Below are 24,906 nucleotides of genomic sequence, written 5' to 3'. Positions count from 1 at the left end.
TGTGTAGCGGCATTTCGTGTTACGACATTTCGTGTTGTACTAATCACACACCAGCTGTTTGATTGTAACGTGCATCTTAGTTGTAGTTTTCAATAAAAAACTTGCAGGTGTTGAAATCGCCATGTAAAATCGCTAATGCTATTCGGTAGCATGTAAATGATATATCCAATGTAAATTAGCATCGAGCTAGTGTATTTTGAAAAGTGGAACCTATTTTTGAGCACTTTCTATAAGGTCTGCTTGCCTTGTTGGCATGTAAAATAGCATGCTACAGTGTTTCTTATAACGCCGTTTTGTGTTACAAAGTTTTGTGTCGCGAAATTTCACGTTACCATATTTTGCGTCATGTCATTTCGTGTTCCGACATTTCCTGGTTACGGCGTTTTGTGTTACATCGTTTCGTGTTCATGTTGCAATGTTTTCTGGTTTTAACATTTCTGGTTACAGTGTTTCATGCTACGGTGTTTTGTACTACAGCATATCTTATTACGATGTTTCGTGTCACAGCATTTCTTGTTTTCATATTTTGTGTAGCGGCATTTTGTGCTACGACATTTCGTGTTGTACTAATCACACCCCAGCTGTTTGATTGTAACGTGCATCTTAGTTGTAGTTTTCAATAACACACTTGGAGGTGTTGAAATCGCCATGTAAAATCGCTAATGCTAATCGGTAGCTTGTAAATGGTATATCCAATATATATTAGCATCGAGCTAGTGTATTTTGAAAAGTGGAGCCTATTTTTTAGCACTTTCTATAAGGTCTGCTTGCCTTGTTGGCATGGAAAATAGCATGTTTCTTATTACGCCATTTTGTGTTACAAAGTTTTGTGTCGCGAAATTTCACGTTACCATATTTTGTGTCATGTCATTTCGTGTTCCGACATTTCCTGGTTACGGCGTTTTGTGTTGCATCGTTTCGTGTTCACGTTGCAATGTTTTCTGGTTTTAGCATTTCTTGTTACAGTGTTTCATGCTACGGTGTTTTGTACTACAGCATTTCGTGTTACGACATTTCGCGTTGTACTAATCACACACCAGCTGTTTGATTGTAACGTGCATCTTAGTTGTAGTTTTCAATAACACACTTGGAGGTGTTGAAATCGCCATGTAAAATCGCTAATGCTAATTATTTAGATTTGAAAAGTGGAGCCTATTTTTGAGTACTTTCTCTTAGGTCTGCTTGCCTTGTTGCCATAAAAAATAGCAACAATATTTAAAGGTAGCCACTACAAATATGCCTGTTTGCCTACCCAGTGCTTGAGCCATACAACCGTACGTGACGTTACCTGTCACAAAGGTATCAAAATATGGTGCCATTTGATTGTACGTGAATCGGTACACGGTAATACCAATGGAGTTCAGTCTGTACCTAGAAAAGTAAGGAATTTGGTACCCATCCCTACTTATGGTACATTGTGTTATCTAAGAACCAGAGGAGTTGTTTTAGCCATGTTTTTCCACTTCCAGCGTTCTTTGACTTGCATTGGTTCCGTGCTCACATTGAGACAAATCCCAGAACTTCTGGATGCTCCTCTCAGAGACACAGCAGTGACTGTCCCCCGTGAACCGCAGCAGAACAGCAGCAGCTCTGTTAGCAGCGGCTCATCGTCCGAATATGATGAGGCCGACTCTTGGGACTTCTTCCAGCACTGCAGCCCAACTGAGGAGGAGGAAGAAGAAACGGAGGACGACTACGATCCTTTGATGGAGAGAGCGCAGATTCCGGAACATTTTGCTATACTTCGCCGAGGTCTTGAGGAGGAGGAAGAAGTGACCTTTGGGGAGGAAGAGGATGAGGAGTTGGGTGGAAGTAGGAGCGTATTCGAGCGGAGTATGAGCCGGCAGTCTGCCGCATCGTCAGATGTGTCGTACCTACAAACTCCTCAGAATGAACGAAGGTTCAGCAGGGGCAGTAGTCCGTCCCTCAACCTTTCCGATGGAGACGAGGGTTCCGGGAGCGATGCGGGTCGAATCCCTCGTGGCAGCGTGATTCGAAGCACTTTCCACAGCACATCCCATCAACTGTCACCCATGTCTGCCAGACACATGACGCTACGAGACAAGTTCCAGGCCAAAAAGCAGGAGAGAGGCCGCAAGCCACTCCGGAGAAGCCTTTCAGGGCGCCTCACAGAGCCTCTCATAGAATATGTGGAAGATGACACGGAGACCAACCGCAGCCAGAGACGGGGGTCCGTCCAACCCACTATACACAAGTCCACTTCCTTTGACAGCTGTGTCGTCCTCCCCGAAACAAATGTGCCACCTCATAGGAGGAGCAGGTCTCTTGATGAGTACTCTCGACGGTCCCCCAGTTCACCCAAGCGCTCAAAGCCAAGAGACGAAGAAGCTACTCAAAGTCTAAAGGAGGATTTCACGGATGATGAAGTAGCAGGGAAGAAGTTGTTGGTTCTTCCGAGCCCTCGGCGACCCACAAAAAGAAAGGGTTCCATTGCTCCTGTGCATGGTACTCACACAGCAGGTGGAGTATCTGGTCCCTTGACCCTTCTTGTTGGTGACAGAATAGGCAGAAGGTTGGATCCGGAGCAATCAGAGGGAGAGGCCTTTGCTGGCTCCCAGGGTTCCTTGGCCGAGTCGTCCGCTTTGGAGCATGGTGGCTCTGAGTCCTCCAGCAGACTTGGTTCTTATGAGGAGCTCAGAGGGAGATATAGATCAGAAGAAAGTGAAGGGTATGATGATCCAGGAGAGCCACTGACTTCACCATCCCCTCGCTCATTTCAGGAACTCAAACCCAGATTACCCTGTCCTAAAGTCCCACCCCGCAACCGCACACGCTCCAACCCCAACATATGTCTCATGCAGACATCGCTAACACCTAGTCCGAGTCCTAGCCTCTCCTCTCTCCAAGCTCCCGAAAGGCCTCCAAGATTTAAAGATAAGAAAGAAGGCCTCCAGAGACATGCTTCTGCACCAGCCCTTGAAGTCCAAACCCTCACAGGAAAATCTCCAAAACTGGGATTGCTCAGGCTCTTCCGCAGGCAGTCCTGGACCAGCCATTCCAGCTCCGAGCTGGAGACCGCGCAGTTAGGACCCACTCTAGGAGAGATAATGAAGCCAGACACACCGACCATGTCGCTCAGAAAGAAAATGAGAGCCTCAGCCTCAAGTCTTACCAAGCTGTTTTCAAGGTCTTCCAGCAAGGAGGATCTGAGTAAAGGTAAGGGACTGTAATATTTATCATTTCCAACAATAACAGAATCATCCCGCTTGTTTGTGTTGTGTTATGACAGGGCCAATAGTTAAGAGCTCTATCTCGCCTGAAATTGAGCATGGCCTTGCGAGTCCAAAAAAGAGGACCTCCAAGCGCTTGTCTTCTTTTAAGATACCAGCATTCAAAAAAGCCAAAGGTACCAAACTATTTTTAATTAAAGTGCTGATTGTCCACAGTTAAAAAACTCTTGCTTGATCTCTGCTAGATCTTCTAGTCCGTCCCAACAAGGCTGAGGTGATGCAGCTAGATGGAGGTGGAGTATTGCTGGTGTGGAGGCCTGTCCAGTCTAGCGACCCTGTGACCTACTGCGTCCAGTACTGCACAGAGGGTGGGCTCACAAAGACAATCCCCTCGGGGTGTAACGGTTTTTCGGATACAGGAAGTGTACATTTTGCTATGCAGTTTTGTATTTTGTTCCTTTCCTGAAACAAACCGGGACCTTAATTATGGCGCGCCGTAACACCCCGACGATCACCCTCTGTACCTTTTGATCTGAAGTGTTGTGTTCCTCATTAGGCGAAGACTGGACGGTCCTATCCGAGGATGTGACAGACAGCAGCTTCGTGGCAAAGGACCTACCCAAGGGAACTTCATACGTCTTTAGGGTGGGCTGCATCACCGAGACCGGGGCAGGACCGTTCAGTGAAGCTTCAGCTCCTGTTGTCATGGCAACTCACCCCGAAGGTGAGGGCAACCTTGACTTAGGAAGCCATCGTCAAGCCAAGCTATTTACTAACGTGAGCCTTTGATTGGCTCGTCCAGACGCTCGCATTCCTCTCATCCAGACCGAGCGCCTGGCGTCAAAGATCACCGGGTCAGAAAGGAGTTACAACTTCCTCTCCGAGATCAACAGGTGAGATTACTACAAAGCAGAACCTCTTCAAGCTGGCACAAAGCCTTTCTGCATCATCACCTCTACTCACCTCAGGGGTCGCTTCAGCGTCGTAACCTTATGTCGGGATGCCGAGACCAGCCAAGTGTTTGCCGCCAAGATCACTCCGTACCGGGCGGAGCAGAGACCGCTGGTGCTGAGAGAGTACCAGCTGCTGAGGAGGCTTCACCACACACACCTGGTGCAGCTGCACACTGCCTACATCACCCCCGGGTACCTGGTGCTGGTGGAGGAGCTGTGTCCTGGCAAGGAGCTGCTCTATAGTCTCGCTGCCAGGTAAAACGAAGCTTAATGCTCGGAATCATAACAGTGGAACCCGTTTTAAGTCCACAACCTTTTGATTTGCATATCTTTCTTTTGGAGGGCTAGCAATCTAATCCTCTGAGTTGCTGTTTGTAGAAACCAGGTGGATACACCCCTGCTTTTATTATACTGTGTGCCATTTTAATGTTTAGTTGCTAAATCAGAGCAATTGAAAGCTACAGAGTTCTAGCTCCTATCTGGTTGGTTGAGTACACGCACGGCATTCTGATGGCCGAGAAGACGGCAGAAGAAGTGTCCAAGTTTTTGTCGTCAACATGAACTGACAAAAACATTCCGCCTTGGAGCATTCACATGCAATTCCTTCAGGAATTGCCTCTTCTAAGTAAGTACCAATGATTGTCACACACACACAAGGTGTGGCGAAATTATTCTCTGCATTTGACTCATCACCCTTGATCACTCCCTGGGAGGTGAGGTGATTTAACCCCCAATTCCAACCCTTGATGCTGAGTGCCAAGCAGGGAGGTAATGGGTCCCATTTTTATAGTCTTTGGTATGACTCGGCCGGGGTTTGAACTCTAACCACTTGACCACTGAGTAGGTTGGCCTACTCAATTATTTGCGTCTATTATGGAGATAGGCATTGAACCAGAGGAGAGCATTTCTACCGATTGAAGTTTGTCAAGGAGAATGTAGTGGTCAACTGGATCAAAAGCCTTTGAGAGGTCTAAGAATATAGCCCATTTGTGTAAAACAATCTAGCAGTGATCAGATGTGCTGGTCAAGTGACGTCATCGTGTCTTTTCCCCAGAGATCTGTACTCAGAGTCCAGCGTGGCCGAGCTGCTGGCTCAGATCCTGAGCGCCGTGGACTACCTTCACGGCAGACGCGTGGTCCACTTGGACCTGAAGTCGGACAACATGCTGGTGGACGACGGCAACCACGTGAAGATTGTGGACTTGGGCTCGGCCCAGTCCTTCGTGCCCGGTCAGCCTCTGCACATCGAGCACCTGCAGGGCCTGTCGGAGAACAAAGGTGAACGAGACTCGCTGCTTTCGCTTTCTTTTTGCTCGCTAATGAACTAAACCTTTGACTGTCTTGGCCTTCAACAGAGCGTCGCAGCAAAGGTACAACTTTACTGGACCATGGATTGATGAGTGGCAGTAACTTCCATGAGCACAATAAATATCCATCATTTTTTCTAAAAGCATGAAAGTAGCATTTTATGAACAATATCATATGTCTGTCTGTCTTGTCAGTTTATATTGTCCTTCCTAAAGCTCCGGAAATCCTGGAGGGCCAAGGTGTCGGGCCTGAGACTGATGTTTGGGCCATCGGAGTTCTCTTGTTCATCATGTAAGTCCAAAGATCATCTATTGCAGGGGTCTCAGTTCTCTTGTTCATCATGTAAGTCCAAAGATCATCTATTGCAGGGGTCTCAGTTCTCTTGTTCGTCATGTAAGTCCAAAGATCATCTATTGCAGGGGTCTCAGTTCTCTTGTTCGTCATGTAAGTTCAAAGATCATCTATTGCAGGGGTTTCACACTGGAAAATCAAACCATACGGAGGCCTTTTTTTTTTTACCTTTAGGACTCCCCTTAAGTTTGGACCCAGATAGATCTCAGTTATAAAAATGTTCAAATAAGTATTTTTTTAATCAACTTCTGATCTATTTGTCAATATAACAATTTAAATACTTTTTTTTTAAGTTTTATGGCTTTTTTTGTTAAAGAAAACCCGGTTTCGTATGGCAAAAACAAAAAATAAGCAATATATTTCCCCCTCAATTTTTTTTATGTGGAATATTTGATGTGACATAATTGGCAATTTTAAAGAAAAAAACTGCCTACATTAGTGGATCTAAGATGTTGGATCCACTATGGACTGGACTCTCACTGTTATGTTAGATCCACTATGGACTGGACTCTCACTGTTATGTTAGATCCACTATGGACTGGACTCTCACAATATTATGTTAGATCCACTATGGACTGGACCCTCACTATTATGTTAGATCCAATATGGACTGGACTCTCACACTACTATGTTAGATCCACTATGGACTGGACTCTCACTGTTATGTTAGATCCACTATGGACTGGACTCTCACACTATTATGTTAGATCCACTATGGACTGGAGTCTCACTAATGTGTTAGATCCACTATGGACTGGACTCTCACAATATTATGTTAAATCCACTATGGACTGGACTCTCACAATATTATGCTGGATCCACTATGGACTGGAGTCTCACTAATATGTTAGATCCACTATGGACTGGACTCTCACTATTATGTTAAATCCACTATGGACTGGACTCTCACAATATTATGCTGGATCCACTATGGACTGGAGTCTCACTAATATGTTAGATCCACTATGGACTGGACTCTCACTATTATGTTAGATCCACTATGGACTGGACTCTCACACTATTATGTTAGATCCACTATGGACTGGACTCTCACACTATTATGTTAGATCCACTATGGACTGGACTCTCACACTATTATGTTAGATCCACTATGGACTGGACTCTCACACTATTATGTTAGATCCACTATGGACTGGACTCTCACTATTATGTTAGATCCACTATGGACTGGACTCTCACTATTATGTTAGATCCACTATGGACTGGACTCTCACAATATTATGCTAGATCCACTATGGACTGGACTCTCACACTATTATGTTAGATCCACTATGGACTGGACTCTCACACTATTATGTTAGATCCACTATGGACTGGACTCTCACACTATTATGTTAGATCCACTATGGACTGGACTCTCACTATTATGTTAGATCCACTATGGACTGGACTCTCACTATTATGTTAAATCCACTATGGACTGGACTCTCACTGTTATGTTAGATCCACTATGGACTGGACTCTCACACTATTATGTTAGATCCACTATGGACTGGACCCTCACTATTATGTTAGATCCACTATGGACTGGACTCTCACACTATTATGTTAGATCCACTATGGACTGGACTCTCACTATTATGTTAGATCCACTATGGACTGGACTCTCACACTATTATGTTAGATCCACTATGGACTGGACTCTCACTATTATGTTAGATCCACTATGGACTGGACTCTCACACTATTATGTTAGATCCACTATGGACTGGACTCTCACACTATTATGTTAGATCCACTATGGACTGGACTCTCACTATTATGTTAGATCCACTATGGACTGGACTCTCACTATTATGTTAGATCCACTATGGACTGGACTCTCACAATATTATGCTAGATCCACTATGGACTGGACTCTCACACTATTATGTTAGATCCACTATGGACTGGACTCTCACACTATTATGTTAGATCCACTATAGACTGGACTCTCACACTATTATGTTAGATCCACTATGGACTGGACTCTCACTATTATGTTAGATCCACTATGGACTGGACTCTCACTATTATGTTAAATCCACAATGGACTGTACTCTCACTATTGTTAGATCCACTATGGACTGGACTCTCACACTATTGTGTTTGGTCCTCTATGGACTGGACTCTCACTATTATGTTAGATCCACTATGGACTGGACTCTCACCATTATGTTAGATCCACTATGGATTGGATTTTCACTATTATGTTAGATCCACTATGGACTGGACTCTCACACTACTATGTTAGATCCACTATGGACTGGACTCTCACACTATTATGTTAGATCCACTATGGACTAGACTCTCACAATATTATGCTAGATCCACTATGGACTGGACTCTCACTATTATGTTAGATCCACTATGGACTGGACTCTCACACTATTATTTTAGATCCACTATGGACTGGACTCCCACTATTATGTTAGATCCACTATGGACTGGACTCTCACTATTATGTTAGATCCACTATGGACTGGACTCTCACACTACTATGTTAGATCCACTATGGACTGGACTCTCACTATTATGTTAAATCCACTATGGACTGGACTCTCACACTATTATGTTAGATCCACTATGGACTGGACTCTCACACTATTATGTTAGATCCACTATGGACTAGACTCTCACAATATTATGTCAGATCCACTATGGACTGGACTCTCACAATATTATGCTAGATCCACTATGGACTGGACTCTCACAATATTATGCTAGATCCACTATGGACTGGACTCTCACAATATTATGCTAGATCCACTATGGACTGGACTCTCACAATATTATGCTAGATCCACTATGGACTGGACTCTCACAATATTATGCTAGATCCACTAAGGACTGGACTCTCACAATATTATGCTAGATCCACTATGGACTGGACTCTCACACTATTATGTTAGATCCACTATGGACTGGACTCTCACAATATTATGCTAGATCCACTATGGACTGGACTCTCACAATATTATGCTAGATCCACTCGACGTCCTGAGCCGAGGATGTGGTTGTGGCTTGTGCAGCCCTTTGAGACACTGGTGATTTAGGGCTATATAAGTAAACATTGATTGATTGATTGATACATGGCAGCGTTGTTATTGGAGTCAACATTGCAACTTTTTTGTTACTTTTCACCCGTTTGCTCTTTCATTCCACTTATGTTTTGTTTTTGTAATAGTACTTTTACTTTTGCAGGCTGAGTGCCGACAGTCCCTTCCACGCAGAACATGGCTGGGAACAGGACAAGAACATCAAGAAAGGAAAAATCCAGTTTGGACGTTGTTACCCTGGTCTGTCCGAAGGAGCCTTGAACTTGATGAAGACCAGCCTGAACAACAAATCCTGGTCAGCCTCCTCTTTAAAAACAGTATTACTTTACCTCGGTTTTCTAGAATGTTCTGAAATCTCAGAGGAAAATAATAGCATTTCTCCAAATAGGGAATAATGTAACTCCAATAATGCGTTCCAGACTCCCAGAATCATGATACAGGGGGGAAATGGACTATTTGGCAGCTTATAAAAACCGGGGCAACATTTTTGTCGAAAACTTAATCATACGCAAAGTAGGGCGTACGAAAACCGAGGTACAGAAATGTGCCAATTGAAACAGACTTAAGTCTATACAGGAATTATCTCAGTTTACGAGTTTTTCGGGATTGTTATGCTTTGGGTTACGAGCCTCCCCATCGCTAGTTAGCGTAGCGAAAGTCTCAGTGAACCACCAAAACCAAAACATCCGCTCTTACTCGCTAGCATAAAATTGTGATAAGTACACCTCTGCGTAACATTGTATCTTAACGTTGTAGAAAACCAAAAAAGAAAGAATAACGTCAACATTTTTAGTCTTAAAAAGTAAAAATAATGTGCATCAATTTGCCGAGTTAAACATCCGCTTTTACTCGCTAGCAATAGCTTATAGCTAGCAATGGACATCATTTTGTTTTTCCAAGAATGGGAAGGAAGGAAGTGGATGATATTTATTGAATTAAATAACTACGTTTAACTCTCGACTATGACTAATAGTATTGTCTATAAAATTGTTATAAGTACACCTCTGCGTAACATTCTATCCTTAACGTTCAGCTAGCATTGGCTTATAGCTAGCAATGGACACAATTTAGTTTTTCCAAGCATGGGAAGGAAGGTAGTGGATGATATTTATTGAATTAAATAACTACATTTAACTCTCGAATATGACTAATAGTATTGTCTATAAAATTGTTATAAGTACACCTCTGCGTAACATTGTATCCTTAACGTTGTAGAAAACCAAGAAAGAAAGAATAATGTCAACATTTTTAGTCTTAAAAAGTAAAAATAATGTGCATCAATTTGCCGAGTTAAACATCCGCTCTTACTCGCTAGCATTAGCTTATAGCTAGCAATGGACACAATTTAGTTTTTCCAAGAATGGGAAGGAAGGAAGTGGATGATATTTATTGAATTAAATAACTATGTTTAACTCTCGACTATGACTGATAGTATTGTCTATAAAATTGTTATAAGTACACCTCTGCGTAACATTCTATCCTTAACGATCAACTAGCATTGGCTTATAGCTAGCAATGGACACAATTTAGTTTTTCCAAGCATGGGAAGGAAGGAAGTGGATGATATTTATTGAATTAAATAACTACGTTTAACTCTCGACTATGACTAGTAATGTCTATAAAATTGTTATAAGTACACCTCTGCGAAACATTGTATCCTTAACGTTGAAGAAAACCAAAAAAGAAAGAATAACGTCAATAAAATTTTTAGTCCGAAAAACTAAAAATAATGTGCATCAATTTGCCGAGTTAAACATCCGCTTTTACTCGCTAGCATTAGCTTATAGCTAGCGATGAACACAATTTAGTTTTTCCAAGCACGGGAAGGAAGGAAGTGGATGATATTTATTGAATTAAAGAAATACATTTAACTCTTGGCTGTGAATAATAGTATTGTCTATAAAATTGTTATAAGTACACCTCTGCGTAACATTGCATCCTTAACGTTCAACTAGCATTGGCTTATAGCTAGCAATGGACACAATTTAGTTTTTCCAAGCATGGGAAGGAAGGTAGTGGATGATATTTATTGAATTAAATAACTACGTTTAATCCTCGACTATGACTGATAGTATTGTCTATAAAATTGTTAAAAGTACACCTCTGCGAAACATTGTATCCTTAACGTTGAAGAAAATCAAAAAAGAAAGAATAACGTCAATAAAATTTTTAGTCCGAAAAAGTAAAAATAATGTGCATCAATTTGCCGAGTTAAACATCTGCTCTTACTCGCTAGCATTAGCTTATAGCTAGCGATGAACACAATTTAGTTTTTCCAAGCACGGGAAGGAAGGAATTGGATGATATTTATTGAATTAAAGAAATACATTTGACTCTTGGCTGTGAATAATAGTATTGTCTATAAAATTGTTATAAGTACACCTCTGCGTAACATTGCATCCTTAACGTTCAACTAGCATTGGCTTATAGCTAGCAATGGACACAATTTAGTTTTTCCAAGCATGGGAAGGAAGGTAGTGGATGATATTTATTGAATTAAATAACTAAGTTTAACTCTCGACTATGACTGATAGTATTGTCTATAAAATTGTTATAAGTACACCTCTGCGAAACATTGTATCCTTAACGTTGAAGAAAACCAAAAAAGAAAGAATAACGTCAATAAAATTTTTAGTCTGAAAAAGTAGGTATTTATTGAATTAAATAACTACGTTTAACTCTCGACTATGAGTAATAGAATTGTCAATAAAATTGTTATAAATACACCTCTGCGTAACATTCTATACTTAACGTCGAAGAAAACCAAAAAAGAAAGAATAACGTCAATAACATTTTTAGTCCAAAAAAGTAAAAATAATGTGTATCAATTTGCCGAGTTAAACATCCACTCTTACTCGCTAGCATTAGCTTATAGCTAGCGATGAACATCATTTAGTTTTTCCGAGCATGGGAAGGAAGGAAGTGGATGATATTTATTGAATTAAATAACTATGTTTAACTCTCGACTATGACTAATAGTATTGTCTATAAAATTGTTATAAGTACACCTCTGCATAACATTGTGTCCTTAACATTGAAGAAAACCAACAAAGAAAATGTCAATAACATTTTTAGTCCGAAAAGGTAGGTATTTATTGAATTTAATAACTACGTTTAACTCTCGACTATGACTAATAGTATTGTCGATAAAATTGTTATAAGTACACCTCTGTCATGTCTGTGTGATCATGTTTTTGTCTTAGTCATGTTTTATTTAGTTATTGGACTTTTTAGTTTCTGGCTTTTCACTCCCTTGTCTTGTTTCCATGATTACCCATTAGTTTAACCTGTTCCACGTTTGGACTCATTGTGCACTCTTGTTTGTCACCATAGCAACCATTAGTTTTCACCTGTCACGTCACGCACCTGTTTCACGTTTTGAGTCACGCACCTGTTTTCGTTAATCATGTCTGTAGTATTTAAGTTCATTGTTTTTCAGTTTGTCTTTCTGGTGACATCTCCACATTTATGCTTCTGCACACTCTCCACACACCCTTAAGACCCTTGCTGCTATTTTTTCATGTCCATCGTTCACGCTGCTCCTTTTTGTCCATGCCAAGTAAGTTTTGTTTATTATTGCCACAGTTAGTGTTTTTTGTTGTTCATAGTTTTTGCCTTTGTGCAAGTATTTGTTTTCATAGTTTGTTCTCCGCCTTTGTGCGCGCCTTTTGTTTACTTCCTGTTTTTGTAGTTTAAATAAAAAATGTACCTTCATTCCCGTCTCGCCCGAGCCAACTTTCCGTTGCCTTCGAGAAAAACTAAACCCCAGGACCAAGTGTTGACAACCTCTGCATAACATTGTATCCTTAATGTTGAAGAAAACCAAAAAAGAAAGGATGTCAGTAAAATAGTTTTTAGTCTGTAAAAGTAAATATTTAAAGTGCATCAATTTGCTTAGTTATTTAAAAAAAAAATGTTTTCATTTAAACTTGGTTTGTTAAAAATTTTTGACCGACTTGAAGCATTTGCTAGTGAAAGATACATTAACGCAACAATTTAAAAAAATCAAATGTCAAAAAGTCTAGATTCTTCTAACTGTCAAAAAGTCTGAATTTTTTGCAACTGTCAAAAAGTCTGGATTGTTCTAAGTGTCCAAAAGTCTGGATTGTTCTAAGTGTCCAAAAATTGGGATTTTTCTAAGTGTCAAAAAGTCTGGATTTGTTTTAGGGTCAAAAAATCTGGATTTGTTCTAAATGTCAAAAAGTCTGGATTTTTTCCAAGGGTCAAGAAGTCTGGATTTTTTTTTTAAGTGTCAAAAAATCTGGATTTTTTTCTAAGTGTCAAAAAGTCGGGGTTTTTTCTAAATGTCAACAAATCTGGGTTTTTTCTGTCAAAAAGTCGGGATTTTTTCTGTCAAAAAGTCGGGATTTTTTCTGTCAAAAAGTCGGGATTTTTTCTGTCAAAAAATCGGGATTTTTTCTAAATGTCAATATATCTGGATTTTTTTTTAGGGTCAAAAAGTCTGGATTTTTTCCTAAGTGTCAAAAAGTCTGGATTTTTTTTCCAAGTGTCAAAAAGTCTGGATTGTTCTAAGTGTCAAAAAGTCTGGATTGTTCTAAGTGTCAACAAACCTGTTTTTTTTCTGTCAAAAAGTCGGGATTTTCTGTCAAAAAGTCGGAATTTTTTGCAACTGTCAAAAAGTCTGGATTGTTCTAAGTGTCCAAAAATTGGGATTTTTCTAAGTGTCAAAAAGTCTGGATTTTTTTTAGGGTCAAAAAATCTGGATTTGTTCTAAATGTCAAAAAGTCTGGATTTTTTCCAAGGGTCAAGAAGTCTGGATTTTTTTTTTTAAGTGTCAAAAAATCTGTATTTTTTCTAAGTGTCAAAAAGTCGGGGTTTTTTCTAAATGTCAACAAATCTGGGTTTTTTCTGTCAAAAAGTCGGGATTTTTTCTGTCAAAAAGTCGGGATTTTTCTGTAAAAAAATCGGGATTTTTTCTAAATGTCAATATATCTGGATTTCTTTTTAGGGTCAAAAAGTCTGGATTTTTTCCTAAGTGTCAAAAAGTCTGGATTTTTTCCCAAGTGTCAAAAAGTCTGGATTTTTTTCCAAGTGTCAAAAAGTCTGGATTGTTCTAAGTGTCAAAAAGTCTGGATTTTTTTTAGGGTCAAAAAATCTGGATTTGTTCTAAATGTCAAAAAGTCTGGATTTTTTCCAAGGGTCAAGAAGTCTGGATTTTTTTTTTAAGTGTCAAAAAGTCTGGATTGTTCTAAGTGTCAAAAAGTCTGGATTTTTTTTAGGGTCAAAAAATCTGGATTTGTTCTAAATGTCAAAAAGTCTGGATTTTTTCCAAGGGTCAAGAAGTCTGGATTTTTTTTTTAAGTGTCAAAAAATCTGGATTTTTTTCTAAGTGTCAAAAAGTCGGGTTTTTTTCTAAATGTCAACAAATCTGGGTTTTTTCTGTCAAAAAGTCGGGATTTTTTCTGTCAAAAAATCGGGATTTTTTCTGTCAAAAAATCGGGATTTTTTCTAAATGTCAATATATCTGGATTTTTTTTTTAGGGTCAAAAAGTCTGGATTTTTTCCTAAGTGTCAAAAAGTCTGGATTTTTTCCAAGTGTCAAAAAGTCTGGATTGTTCTAAGTGTCAAAAAGTCGGGGTTATTTCTAAATGTCAACAAACCTGTTTTTTTCCTGTCAAAAAGTCGGGATTTCTGTCAAAAAGTCTGAAGGATTTTTACCTAAGTGTCAAAAAGTAGGGATTTTTACCTAAGTGTCAAAAAATCGTGTTTTTTTTCTAAGTGTCAAAAAAATCGGGATTTTTTGCAACTGTCAAAAAGTCTGGATTTATTGCAACTGTCAAAAAGTCTAGATTCTTCTAAGTGTCAAAAAGTCGGAATTTATTGCAACTGTCAAAAAGTCTAGATTCTTCAAAGAGTCAAAAATTCGGAATTTTTTGCAACTGTCAAAAAATCTGGATTGTTCTAAGTGTCCAAAAATTGGGATTTTTCTAAGTGTCAAAAAGTCTGGATTTTTTTTAGGGTCAAAAAATCTGGATTTGTTCTAAATGTCAAAAAGTCTGGATTTTTTCCTAAGGGTCAAGAAGTCTGGATTTTTTTTTTAAGTGTCAAAAAATCTGGATTTTTTTCTAAGTGTCAAAAAGTCGTTTTTTTTCTTTCTAAATGTCAACAAATCTGGGTTTTTTCTGTCAAAAAGTCGGGATTTTTTCTGTCAAAAAAATCGGGATTTTTTCTAAATGTCAATATATCTGGATTTTTTTTTAGGGTCAAAAAATCTGGATTTTTTCCTAAGTGTCAAAAAGTCTGGATTTTTTTCCAAGTGTCAAAAAGTCTGGATTTTTTTTCCAAGTGTCAAAAAGTCTGGATTGTTCTAAGTGTCAAAAAGTCGGGGTTATTTCTAAATGTCAACAAACCTGGTTTTTTTCTGTCAAAAAGTCGGGATTTTTCTGTCAAAAAGTCGGAATTTTTTGCAACTGTCAAAAAGTCTGGATTGTTCTAAGTGTCCAAAAATTGGGATTTTTCTAAGTGTCAAAAAGTCTGGATTTTTTTTAGGGTAAAAAAATCTGGATTTGTTCTAAATGTCAAAAAGTCTGGATTTTTTCCAAGGGTCAAGAAGTCTGGATTTTTTTTTTAAGTGTCAAAAAATCTGGATTTTTTTCTAAGTGTCAAAAAGTCGGTTTTTTTTCTAAATGTCAAAAAGTCGGGATTTTTTCTGTCAAAAAGTCGGGATTTTTTCTGTCAAAAAGTCGGGATTTTTCTGTCAAAAAGTCGGGATTTTTTCTGTCAAAAAATCGGGATTTTTTCTAAATGTCAATATATCTGGATTTTTTTTTAGGGTCAAAAAGTCTGGATTTTTTCCAAGGGTCAAGAAGTCTGGATTTTTTTTTTTAAGTGTCAAAAAATCTGGATTTTTTTTCTAAGTGTCAAAAAATCTGGATTTTTTTTCTAAGTGTCAAAAATTCGGGGTTTTTTCTAAATGTCAACAAATCTGGGTTTTTTCTGTCAAAAAGTCGGGATTTTTTCTGTCAAAAAATTCGGGATTTTTTTCTGTCAAAAAATCGGGATTTTTTCTGTCAAAAAATCGGGATTTTTTCTAAATGTCAATATATCTGGATTTTTTTTTAGGGTCAAAAAGTCTGGATTTTTCCCTAAGTGTCAAAAAGTCTGGATTTTTTCCTAAGTGTCAAAAAGTCTGGATTTTTTTCCTAAGTGTCAAAAAGTCTGGATTTTTTTCCAAGTGTCAAAAAGTCTGGATTGTTCTAAGTGTCAAAAAGTCGGGATTTTTTCTGTCAAAAAATCGGGATTTTTTCTAAATGTCAATATATCTGGATTTTTTTTTAGGGTCAAAAAGTCTGGATTTTTTCCTAAGTGTCAAAAAGTCGGGATTTTTTTTCCTAAGTGTCAAAAAGTCGGGATTTTTTTCCAAGTGTCAAAAAGTCGGGATTTTTTCTGTCAAAAAATCGGGATTTTTTCTAAATGTCAATATATCTGGATTTTTTTTTAGGGTCAAAAAGTCTGGATTTTTTCCTAAGTGTCAAAAAGTCTGGATTTTTTTCCAAGTGTCAAAAAGTCTGGATTGTTCTAAGTGTCAAAAAGTTGGGGTTATTTCTAAATGTCAACAAACCTGTTCTTTTTCTGTCAAAAAGTCGGGATTTCCTGTCAAAAAGTCTGAATTTTTTCTAAGTGTCAAAAAATTTGGATTTTTTTTTTAAGTGTCAAAAAGTTTCTATTTTTTCGGGATTTTTTTTTTGTCTAAAACACGGGATTGTGAAAAAGTTGAGAGTTGTATGTAAACTGCTCGTATCGCACATAGATAGTACTTTATTTGATATCACACACAAGTAAACACGCTGTGGGACTGCTTGTATCGCACATGATATCACACACAAGTAAACACACCGGTGTGTATTCACATTAGCTTTAAATCAACATGAATTTATTTCTAATATATAAAACCTATTATTATTATATATATTATTATATTTAAAATGAACCAAATTCCTTATTAAACTCGGGCCGTAGTTTGCCTTAATGCTTCAGTCGCACGCAGGATGCTCACAGGAATGAAGCAGGGGAAAAAATACAACATTAAATTCTGCAGTTGGCTCCAGTTTGATGACGTCTTTGTTTTTTTCCCCTCCAGGGGGCGGCCCACGGCAGCCGAGTGTCTCCAGAGCGCGTGGCTGCGGGCCCAGCGGACACGCCCCTCCAAGGTGTGCTTCTCCACGGACAAGCTGAAGGCCTACCTGACGCAGAAGGAGGAGAAGCGAGAGCAGGTGCGCAGCAAGCTCCAGAGTCCCATCTTCCAGCAGTGAAGCATCTTCTCGTGACGCGTCTTAAAAAAAAAGCTACGTGATGATTTATTTATTTATTACGGGCCAGTAAGTGTCAGGGATGATCCTAGTAGTCTGGTGTGATTAAAAACTTAACTTTATTTAGCTTTCCCAAACACGTGTCAAAAATAATTTATTGTGCCCAACGGCTTGTTTTTGATGAGTTTGATGAAATAAATGCCATGGAGTTGATGTTTAACAGTCTGGTTTTGTTTATTCAACACAAACTTGCAGGCCAAGATGCATGACTGGACACGTCATTAGGTACACGCTTGCATTTTTGACGTATTTCCCCCTCAAAAAAATTTCTAAATGGAATATTGGATGTGACACAATAGGTCAATAATTCATAATTGATTTTGAGTCATAATTTTTGGAGTAAAAAAAAAAAAAAAAAAAAATTATCAGGGCGCCACATTAGGAAAAGTGTTAAATAGGTCATTTATTTGTTGCTTTTTTTATTTTTTTTACTTTCAACGCTTAAAATTTTAATATTAATAACATCAGATGTATCGGTCGATATGAAATAATAAAAAAAAAAGTATTGTTTTTTTTTTTATGGCAAAAACACAAAACATGCAATATATGTTCCTCTCAAAAAATTCCAAAGTGGATTATTTTAATGTGACGTAATTGGAGCCATAAATAGGTCAATAATTCATTTAAAAAATGATTTTAATTAATTATTATTTATTGAGCAAGTAGGTGCACACTTGCATTTTTTACATATATTTCACCCTCCTCCCCTCAAAAAAAATGTTTAAAATAGAATATTTGATGTGACACAATAGGTCAATAATTCATAATTGATTTTGAGTCATAATTTTTGGAGTAAAAAAATAAAAAAAAAATAATTCATCAGGGCCCCACATTAGGAAAAGTGTTAAATAGGTCATTTATTTGTTGCTTTTAAAAAAATGTATTTTCTTTTTACTTACAACGCTTAACTCTTAAAATTAATAACTTCAGATGTATCGGTCGATATGAAATTAAAAAAAAAAAAATCTTGTTTTTTATGGCAAAAACACAACATATGCAATATATGTTCCTCTCAAAAAAATTCAAAGTGGAATATTTAATATGACCTAATTGGAGCCATAAATAGGTCAATAATTCATTTAAAAAATGATTTTAATTAATTATTATTTACTGAGCAAGTAGGTACACGCTTGCATTTTTGACATATATTTCCCACCCCCAAAAAATGTCAAAATGGAATATTTGATGTGACACAATAGGTCAATAATTCATAAGAATATTGATTTTGATTCATTATTTTTTGTAAAAAACAAAACAAAAAAAACTAATTAGCGGGGCCACACTCGTAAAAGTGTTAAATAAGTAATTCATTTGTTGCTTTTTTTTAATTTTTTTTACTTTCAACGCTTAAATCTAAAGATTAATAACTTCAGATGTATCGGTCGATATGAAATTTAAAAAAAAAAAAATCTTGTTTTTTTATGGCAAAAACACAAAACATGCAATATATGTTCCTCTCAAAAAATTCCAAAAGTGGAATATTTTAATGTGACGTAATTGGAGCCATAAATAGGTCAATAATTCATTTAAAAAATGATTTTAATTCATTATTATTTACTGAGCAAGTAGGTACACGCATGCATTTTTGACATATATTTCCCACCCCCAAAAAATGTCAAAATGGAATATTTGATGTGACACAATAGGTCAATAATTCATAAGAATATTGATTTTGATTCATTATTTTTTGTAAAAAACAAAACAAAACAAACTAATTAGCTGGGCCACACTCGTAAAAGTGTTAAATAACTCATTCATTTGTTGCTTTTTTTTAATTTTTTTACTTTCAACGCTTAAATCTTAAGATTAATAACTTCAGATGTATCGGCCGATATGAAATTTAAAAAAAAAAAAAAAAAAATCTTGTTTTTTTATGGCAAAAACACAAAACATGCAATATATGTTCCTCTCAAAAAATTCCAAAGTGGAATATTTTAATGTGACGTAATTGGAGCCATAAATAAGTCAATAATTCATTTAAAAAAATATTTTAATTAATTATTGTTTATAGAGCAAGTAGGTACACACTTGCATTTTTTACATATACCCCCCCACCCCCCCAAAAAAAATTTTTTAAAATATAATATTTGATGTGACACAATAGGTCAATAATTCATAACAATATTGATTTTGGTTCATTATTTTTGAGTAAAAAAAACCCAACTAATTATCAGGGCCACACTCGTAAAAGTGTTAAATAAGTCATTAATTGGTTGCTTTTTTTTTTTTTTTTTTTTTACTTTCAACACTTAAATCTTAAGATTAATAACGTCAGATGTATCGGTCGATATGAAATAAAACATTTTTTAAAATGTTTTTATGCCCCTTTTGTATGCATTTTTTTTTTTAGTATTTTTATGGCAAAAACACAACATATGCAATATATGTTCCTCTCCAAAAATGTCAAAGTGGAATATTTAATATGACGTAATTGGAGCCATAAATAGGTCAATAATTCAAAACAATATTGATTTTGGTTCATTATTTTTTGAGTAAAAAAAAAATTTAAACTAATTATCAGGGCCACACTCGTAAAAGTGTTAAATAAGTAATTTGTTGCTTTTTGCCTTTTTTTTTTTTTTTTACTTTCAACGCTTACGTCTTAAGATTAATAACTTCAGATGTATTGGGAAATGAAATAAAACATTTTTAAAATGTTTTATGCCCCTTTTGTATAAAAAAAAAAAAAATTCTATTTTTTTTATGGCAAAAACCCAAAATATGCAATATATGTTCCTCTCAAAAAATTCCAAAGTGGAATATTTAATGTGACGTAATTGGAGCCATAAATAGGTCAATAATTTATTGAAAAAATTATTTTAATTAATTTTTATTTATTGAGCAAGTACAGGGTTTTTTTTTAATCCCACAAAAATTCTTAGGTATCCAAAAGGGCCACGCTCAAGTGTTAAAAATAATTCATACTTTGTTTTGTTCTTACTTTTACGCTTAAATCTCGCGATCAACTTCAGATCTATCTTTCCATATAAAGTTACCTGCCAAGATGCATGATTGGACACTTCATTAGGTACACGCTTGCAAAAAAAAATGTCAAAATGGAATATTTGATGTGACACAATAGGTCAATAATTCATAAGAATATTGATTTTGATTCATTATTTTTTGTAAAAAAACAAAACAAAAAAAACTAATTAGCTGGGCCACACTCGTAAAAGTGTTAAGTAAGTCATTCATTTGTTGCTTTTTTTTTTTAATTTTTACTTTCAACGCTTAAATCTTAAGATTAATAACTTCAGATGTATCGGTCGATATGAAATAAAAAATAAAAAATCTTGTTTTTTTATGGCAAAAACACAAAACATGCAATATATGTTCCTCTCAAAAAATTCCAAAAGTGGAATATTTTAATGTGACGTAATTGGAGCCATAAATAGGTCAATAATTCATTTAAAAAATGATTTTAATTAATTATTATTTACTGAGCAAGTAGGTACACGCTTGCATTTTTGACATATATTTCCCACCCCCAAAAAATGTCAAAATGGAATATTTGATGTGACACAATAGGTCAATAATTCATAAAAATATTGATTTTGATTAATTATTTTTTGTAAAAAAAACAAAACAAAAAAAACTAATTAGCTGGGCCACACTCGTAAAAGTGTTAAATAAGTCATTCATTTGTTGCTTTTTTTTTTTTTTTTTTTACTTTCAACGCTTAAATCTTAAGATTAATAACTTCAGATGTATCGATCGATATGAAATTTAAAAAAAAAAAAATAATTCTTGTTTTTTTATGGCAAAAACACAAAACATGCAATATATGTTCCTCTCAAAAAATTCCAAAGTGGAATATTTTAATGTGACGTAATTGGAGCCATAAATAGGTCAATAATTCATTTAAAAAAATATTTTAATTAATTATTGTTTATTGAGCAAGTAGGTACACGCTTGCATTTTTTACATATATCCCCCACCCCCCCAAAAAAAATGTTTAAAATATAATATTTGATGTGACACAATAGGTCAATAATTCATAACAATATTGATTTTGGTTCATTATTTTTGAGTAAAAAAAAAACAACTAATTATCAGGGCCACACTCGTAAAAGTGTTAAATAAGTCATTAATTTGTTGCTTTTTTTTATTTTTTACTTTCAACGCTTAAATCTTAAGATTAATAACATCAGATGTATCGGTCAATATGAAATAAAACATTTTTTAAAATGTTTTTATGTCCCTTTTGTATGCATTTTTTTTTTTAGTATTTTATGGCAAAAACACAACATATGCAATATATGTTCCTCTCCAAAAATGTCAAAGTGGAATATTTAATATGACGTAATTGGAGCCATAAATAGGTCAATAATTCATAACAATTTTGATTTTGGTTCATTATTTTTTGAGTTAAAAAAAACAAAACTAATTATCAGGGCCACACTCGTAAAAGTGTTAAGTCATTTGTTGCTTTTTTTTTTTTTTACTTTCAACGCTTAAATCTTAAGATTAATAACTTCAGATGTATCGGGATATGAAATAAAACATTTTTAAAATGTTTTATGCCCCTTTTGTATAAAAAAAAAAAAAATCTATTTTTTTTCATGGCAAAAACCCAAAATATGCAATATATGTTCCTCTCAAAAAATTCCAAGTGGAATATTTAATGTGACATAATTGGAGCCATAAATAGGTCAATATTTTATTTTAAAAATTATTTTAATTAATTATTATTTATTGAGCAAGTACAGGTTTTTTTTTATCCCACAAAAATTCTTAGGTATCCAAAAGGGCCACACTCAAGTGTTAAAAATAAGTCACACTTTGTTTTTTTCTTACTTTTACGCTTAAATCTCGCGATCAACTTCAGATCTATCTTTCCATATAAAGTTACCTGGAGTTTATTCAACACAAACTTGCACGCCAAGATGCATGATTGGACACTTCATTAGGTACACGCTTGCATTTTTGACATAAACCCCCCCCCCCCCCCCCCCCAAAAGAAAATGTCAAAATGGAATATTTGATGTGATACAATAGGTCAATAATTAATAACAATATTGATTTTGATTCATTATTTTTTTAATTGAAAAAAACTAACAAATTATCAGGGCCACACTCGTAAAAGTGTTAATTAAGTCATTTATTTGTTGCTTTTTTTTTTTTTTTTCTTTTTTTTTTACTTTCAACGCCTAAATCTTAGAATTAATAGCTTCCGATGTATTGGTCGATATGAAATAAAACATTTTTTAAAATGTTTTTATGCCCCTTTTGTATAAACCCCCCCCCAAAAAAAATGTCAAAATGGAATATTTGATGTGACACAATAGGTCAATAATTCATAACAATATTGATTTTGATTCATTATTTTTTTTAATTAAAAAAACCTAACAAATTATCAGGGCCACACTCGTAAAAGTGTTAATTAAGTCATTTATTTGTTGCTTTTTTTTTATTTATTTTTTTACTTTCAACGCTTAAATCTTAAAATTAATAACTTCCGATGTATTGGTCGATATGAAATAAAACATTTTTTTAAATGTTTTTATGCTCCTTTTGTATAAAAGAAAATCTTTTTTTTTTTTGATGGAAAAACACAACATATGTTCCTCTCCAAAAATTTCAAAGTGGAATATTTAATGTGACGTAATTGGAGCCATAAATAGGTCAATAATTCATAACAATATTGATTTTGATTCATTATTTTTTGAGTAAAAAAATTAAATAAAATTATCAGGGCCACACTCGTAAAAATGTTAAATAAGTCATTATTTTGTTGCTTTTTTTTTTTTTAAACTTTCAACGCTTAAATCTTAAGATTAATAACTTCAGATGTATCGGTCGATATGAAATAAAACATTTTTTAAAATGTTTTTATGCCCATTTTGTATAAACCCCCCCCCCCCCCAAAAAAACTGTCAAAATGGAATATTTGATGTGACACAATAGGTCAATAATTCATAACAATATTGATTTTGATTCATTATTTTTTTTTATTAAAAAAAAACAACAAATTATCAGGGCCACACTCGTAAAAGTGTTAATTAAGTCATTTATTTGTTGCTTTTAAAAAAAAAATTTTTTACTTTCAACGCTTAAATCTTAAAATTAATAACTTCCGATGTATTGGTCGATATGAAATAAAAAAATTTTTTAAATGTTTTTATGCCCCTTTTGTATAAAAGAAAATCTTGTTTTTTTAATGGAAAAACACAACATATGTTCCTCTCAAAAAATTCCAAAGTGGAATATTTAATGTGACGTAATTGGAGCCATAAATAGGTCAATAATTCATAACAATATTGATTTTGATTCATTATTTTTTGAGTAAAAAAAATTAAATAAAATTATCAGGGCCACACTCGTAAAAATGTTAAATAAGTCATTATTTTGTCGCTTTTTTTTTTTTTAACTTTCAACGCTTAAATCTTAAGATTAATAACTTCAGATGTATTGGTCGATATGAAATAACACATTGTTTTAAATATTTTGATGCCCCTTTTGTATAGCATTTTTTTTTAGTTTTTTTATGGCAAAAACACAACATATGCAACATATGTTCCTCTCAAAAAATTCCAAAGTGGAATATTTAATGTGAGGTAATTGGAGCCATAAATAGGTCAATAATTCATAACAATTTTGATTTTGGTTCATTATTTTTTGAGTTAAAAAAAAAAAAAACTAATTATCAGGGCCACACTCGTAAAAGTGTTAAGTCATTTGTTGCTTTTTTTTTTTTTACTTTCAACGCTTAAATCTTAAGATTAATAACTTCAGATGTATCGGGATATGAAATAAAACATTTTTAAAATGCTTTATGCCCCTTTTGTATAAAAAAAAAAAAAAATCTATTTTTTTCATGGCAAAAACCCAAAATCTGCAATTATGTTCCTCTCAAAAAATTCCAATGTGGAATATTTAATGTGACGTAATTGGAGCCATAAATAGGTCAATAATTTATTTTAAAAATTATTTTAATTAATTATTATTTATTGAGCAAGTACAGGGTTTTTTTTATCCCACAAAAATTCTTAGGTATCCAAAAGGGCCACACTCAAGTGTTAAAAATAAGTCACACTTTGTTTTTTTCTTACTTTTACGCTTAAATCTCGCGATCAACTTCAGATCTATCTTTCCATACAAAGTTACCTGGAGTTTATTCAACACAAACTTGCACGCCAAGATGCATGATTGGACACTTCATTAGGTACACGCTTGCATTTTTGACATATTACCCCCCCCCCCCAAAAAAAATGTCAAAATGGAATATTTGATGTGACACAATAGGTCAATAATTCATAACAATATTGATTTTGATTCATTATTTTTTTTAATTTAAAAAAACTAACAAATTATCAGGGCCACACTCGTAAAAGTGTTAATTAAGTCATTTATTTGTTGCTTTTTTTTTTTTTTTTTTTTTTACTTTCAACGCTTAAATCTTAAAATTAATAACTTCTGATGTATTGGTCGATATGAAATAAAACATTTTTTAAATGTTTTTATGCCCCTTTTGTATAAACCCCCCCCAAAAAAATGTCAAAATGGAATATTTGATGTGACACAATAGGTCAATAATTCATAACAATATTGATTTTGATTCATTATTTTTTTTTAATTAAAAAAAACTAACAAATTATCAGGGCCACACTCGTAAAAGTGTTAATTAAGTCATTTATTTGTTGCTTTTTTTTAATTTATTTTTTTACTTTCAACGCTTAAATCTTAAAATTAATAACTTCCGATGTATTGGTCG

General features: G+C 35.1%; 1 protein-coding gene across 1 annotated transcript in view; it reads left to right on the top strand.

Moving 5' to 3' along the window:
• The window catches only part of obscna (obscurin, cytoskeletal calmodulin and titin-interacting RhoGEF a), a 168,689-nt gene extending 151,356 nt beyond the window's left edge, over positions 1–17,333 (top strand). The window contains exons 78-88 of the mRNA XM_072914738.1: positions 1,470–3,177; positions 3,251–3,367; positions 3,437–3,559; positions 3,748–3,915; positions 3,994–4,084; positions 4,160–4,399; positions 5,199–5,422; positions 5,500–5,514; positions 5,647–5,743; positions 9,008–9,157; positions 16,964–17,333. Coding sequence (XP_072770839.1) covers positions 1,470–3,177; positions 3,251–3,367; positions 3,437–3,559; positions 3,748–3,915; positions 3,994–4,084; positions 4,160–4,399; positions 5,199–5,422; positions 5,500–5,514; positions 5,647–5,743; positions 9,008–9,157; positions 16,964–17,135 — 3,105 coding nt within the window. The 3' untranslated portion in view covers positions 17,136–17,333. The remainder of the gene's footprint in view (positions 1–1,469; positions 3,178–3,250; positions 3,368–3,436; positions 3,560–3,747; positions 3,916–3,993; positions 4,085–4,159; positions 4,400–5,198; positions 5,423–5,499; positions 5,515–5,646; positions 5,744–9,007; positions 9,158–16,963) is intronic.
• The last annotated feature ends 7,573 nt before the right edge of the window (positions 17,334–24,906 follow it).

Source organism: Nerophis lumbriciformis, linkage group LG14, assembly GCF_033978685.3.
Source record: "Nerophis lumbriciformis linkage group LG14, RoL_Nlum_v2.1, whole genome shotgun sequence".
In the NCBI taxonomy this organism is placed as follows: Eukaryota; Metazoa; Chordata; class Actinopteri; order Syngnathiformes; family Syngnathidae; genus Nerophis; species Nerophis lumbriciformis.
Note: the sequence above shows the minus strand (reverse complement) of the source record. Positions and strands in the feature narration are given on the sequence as shown.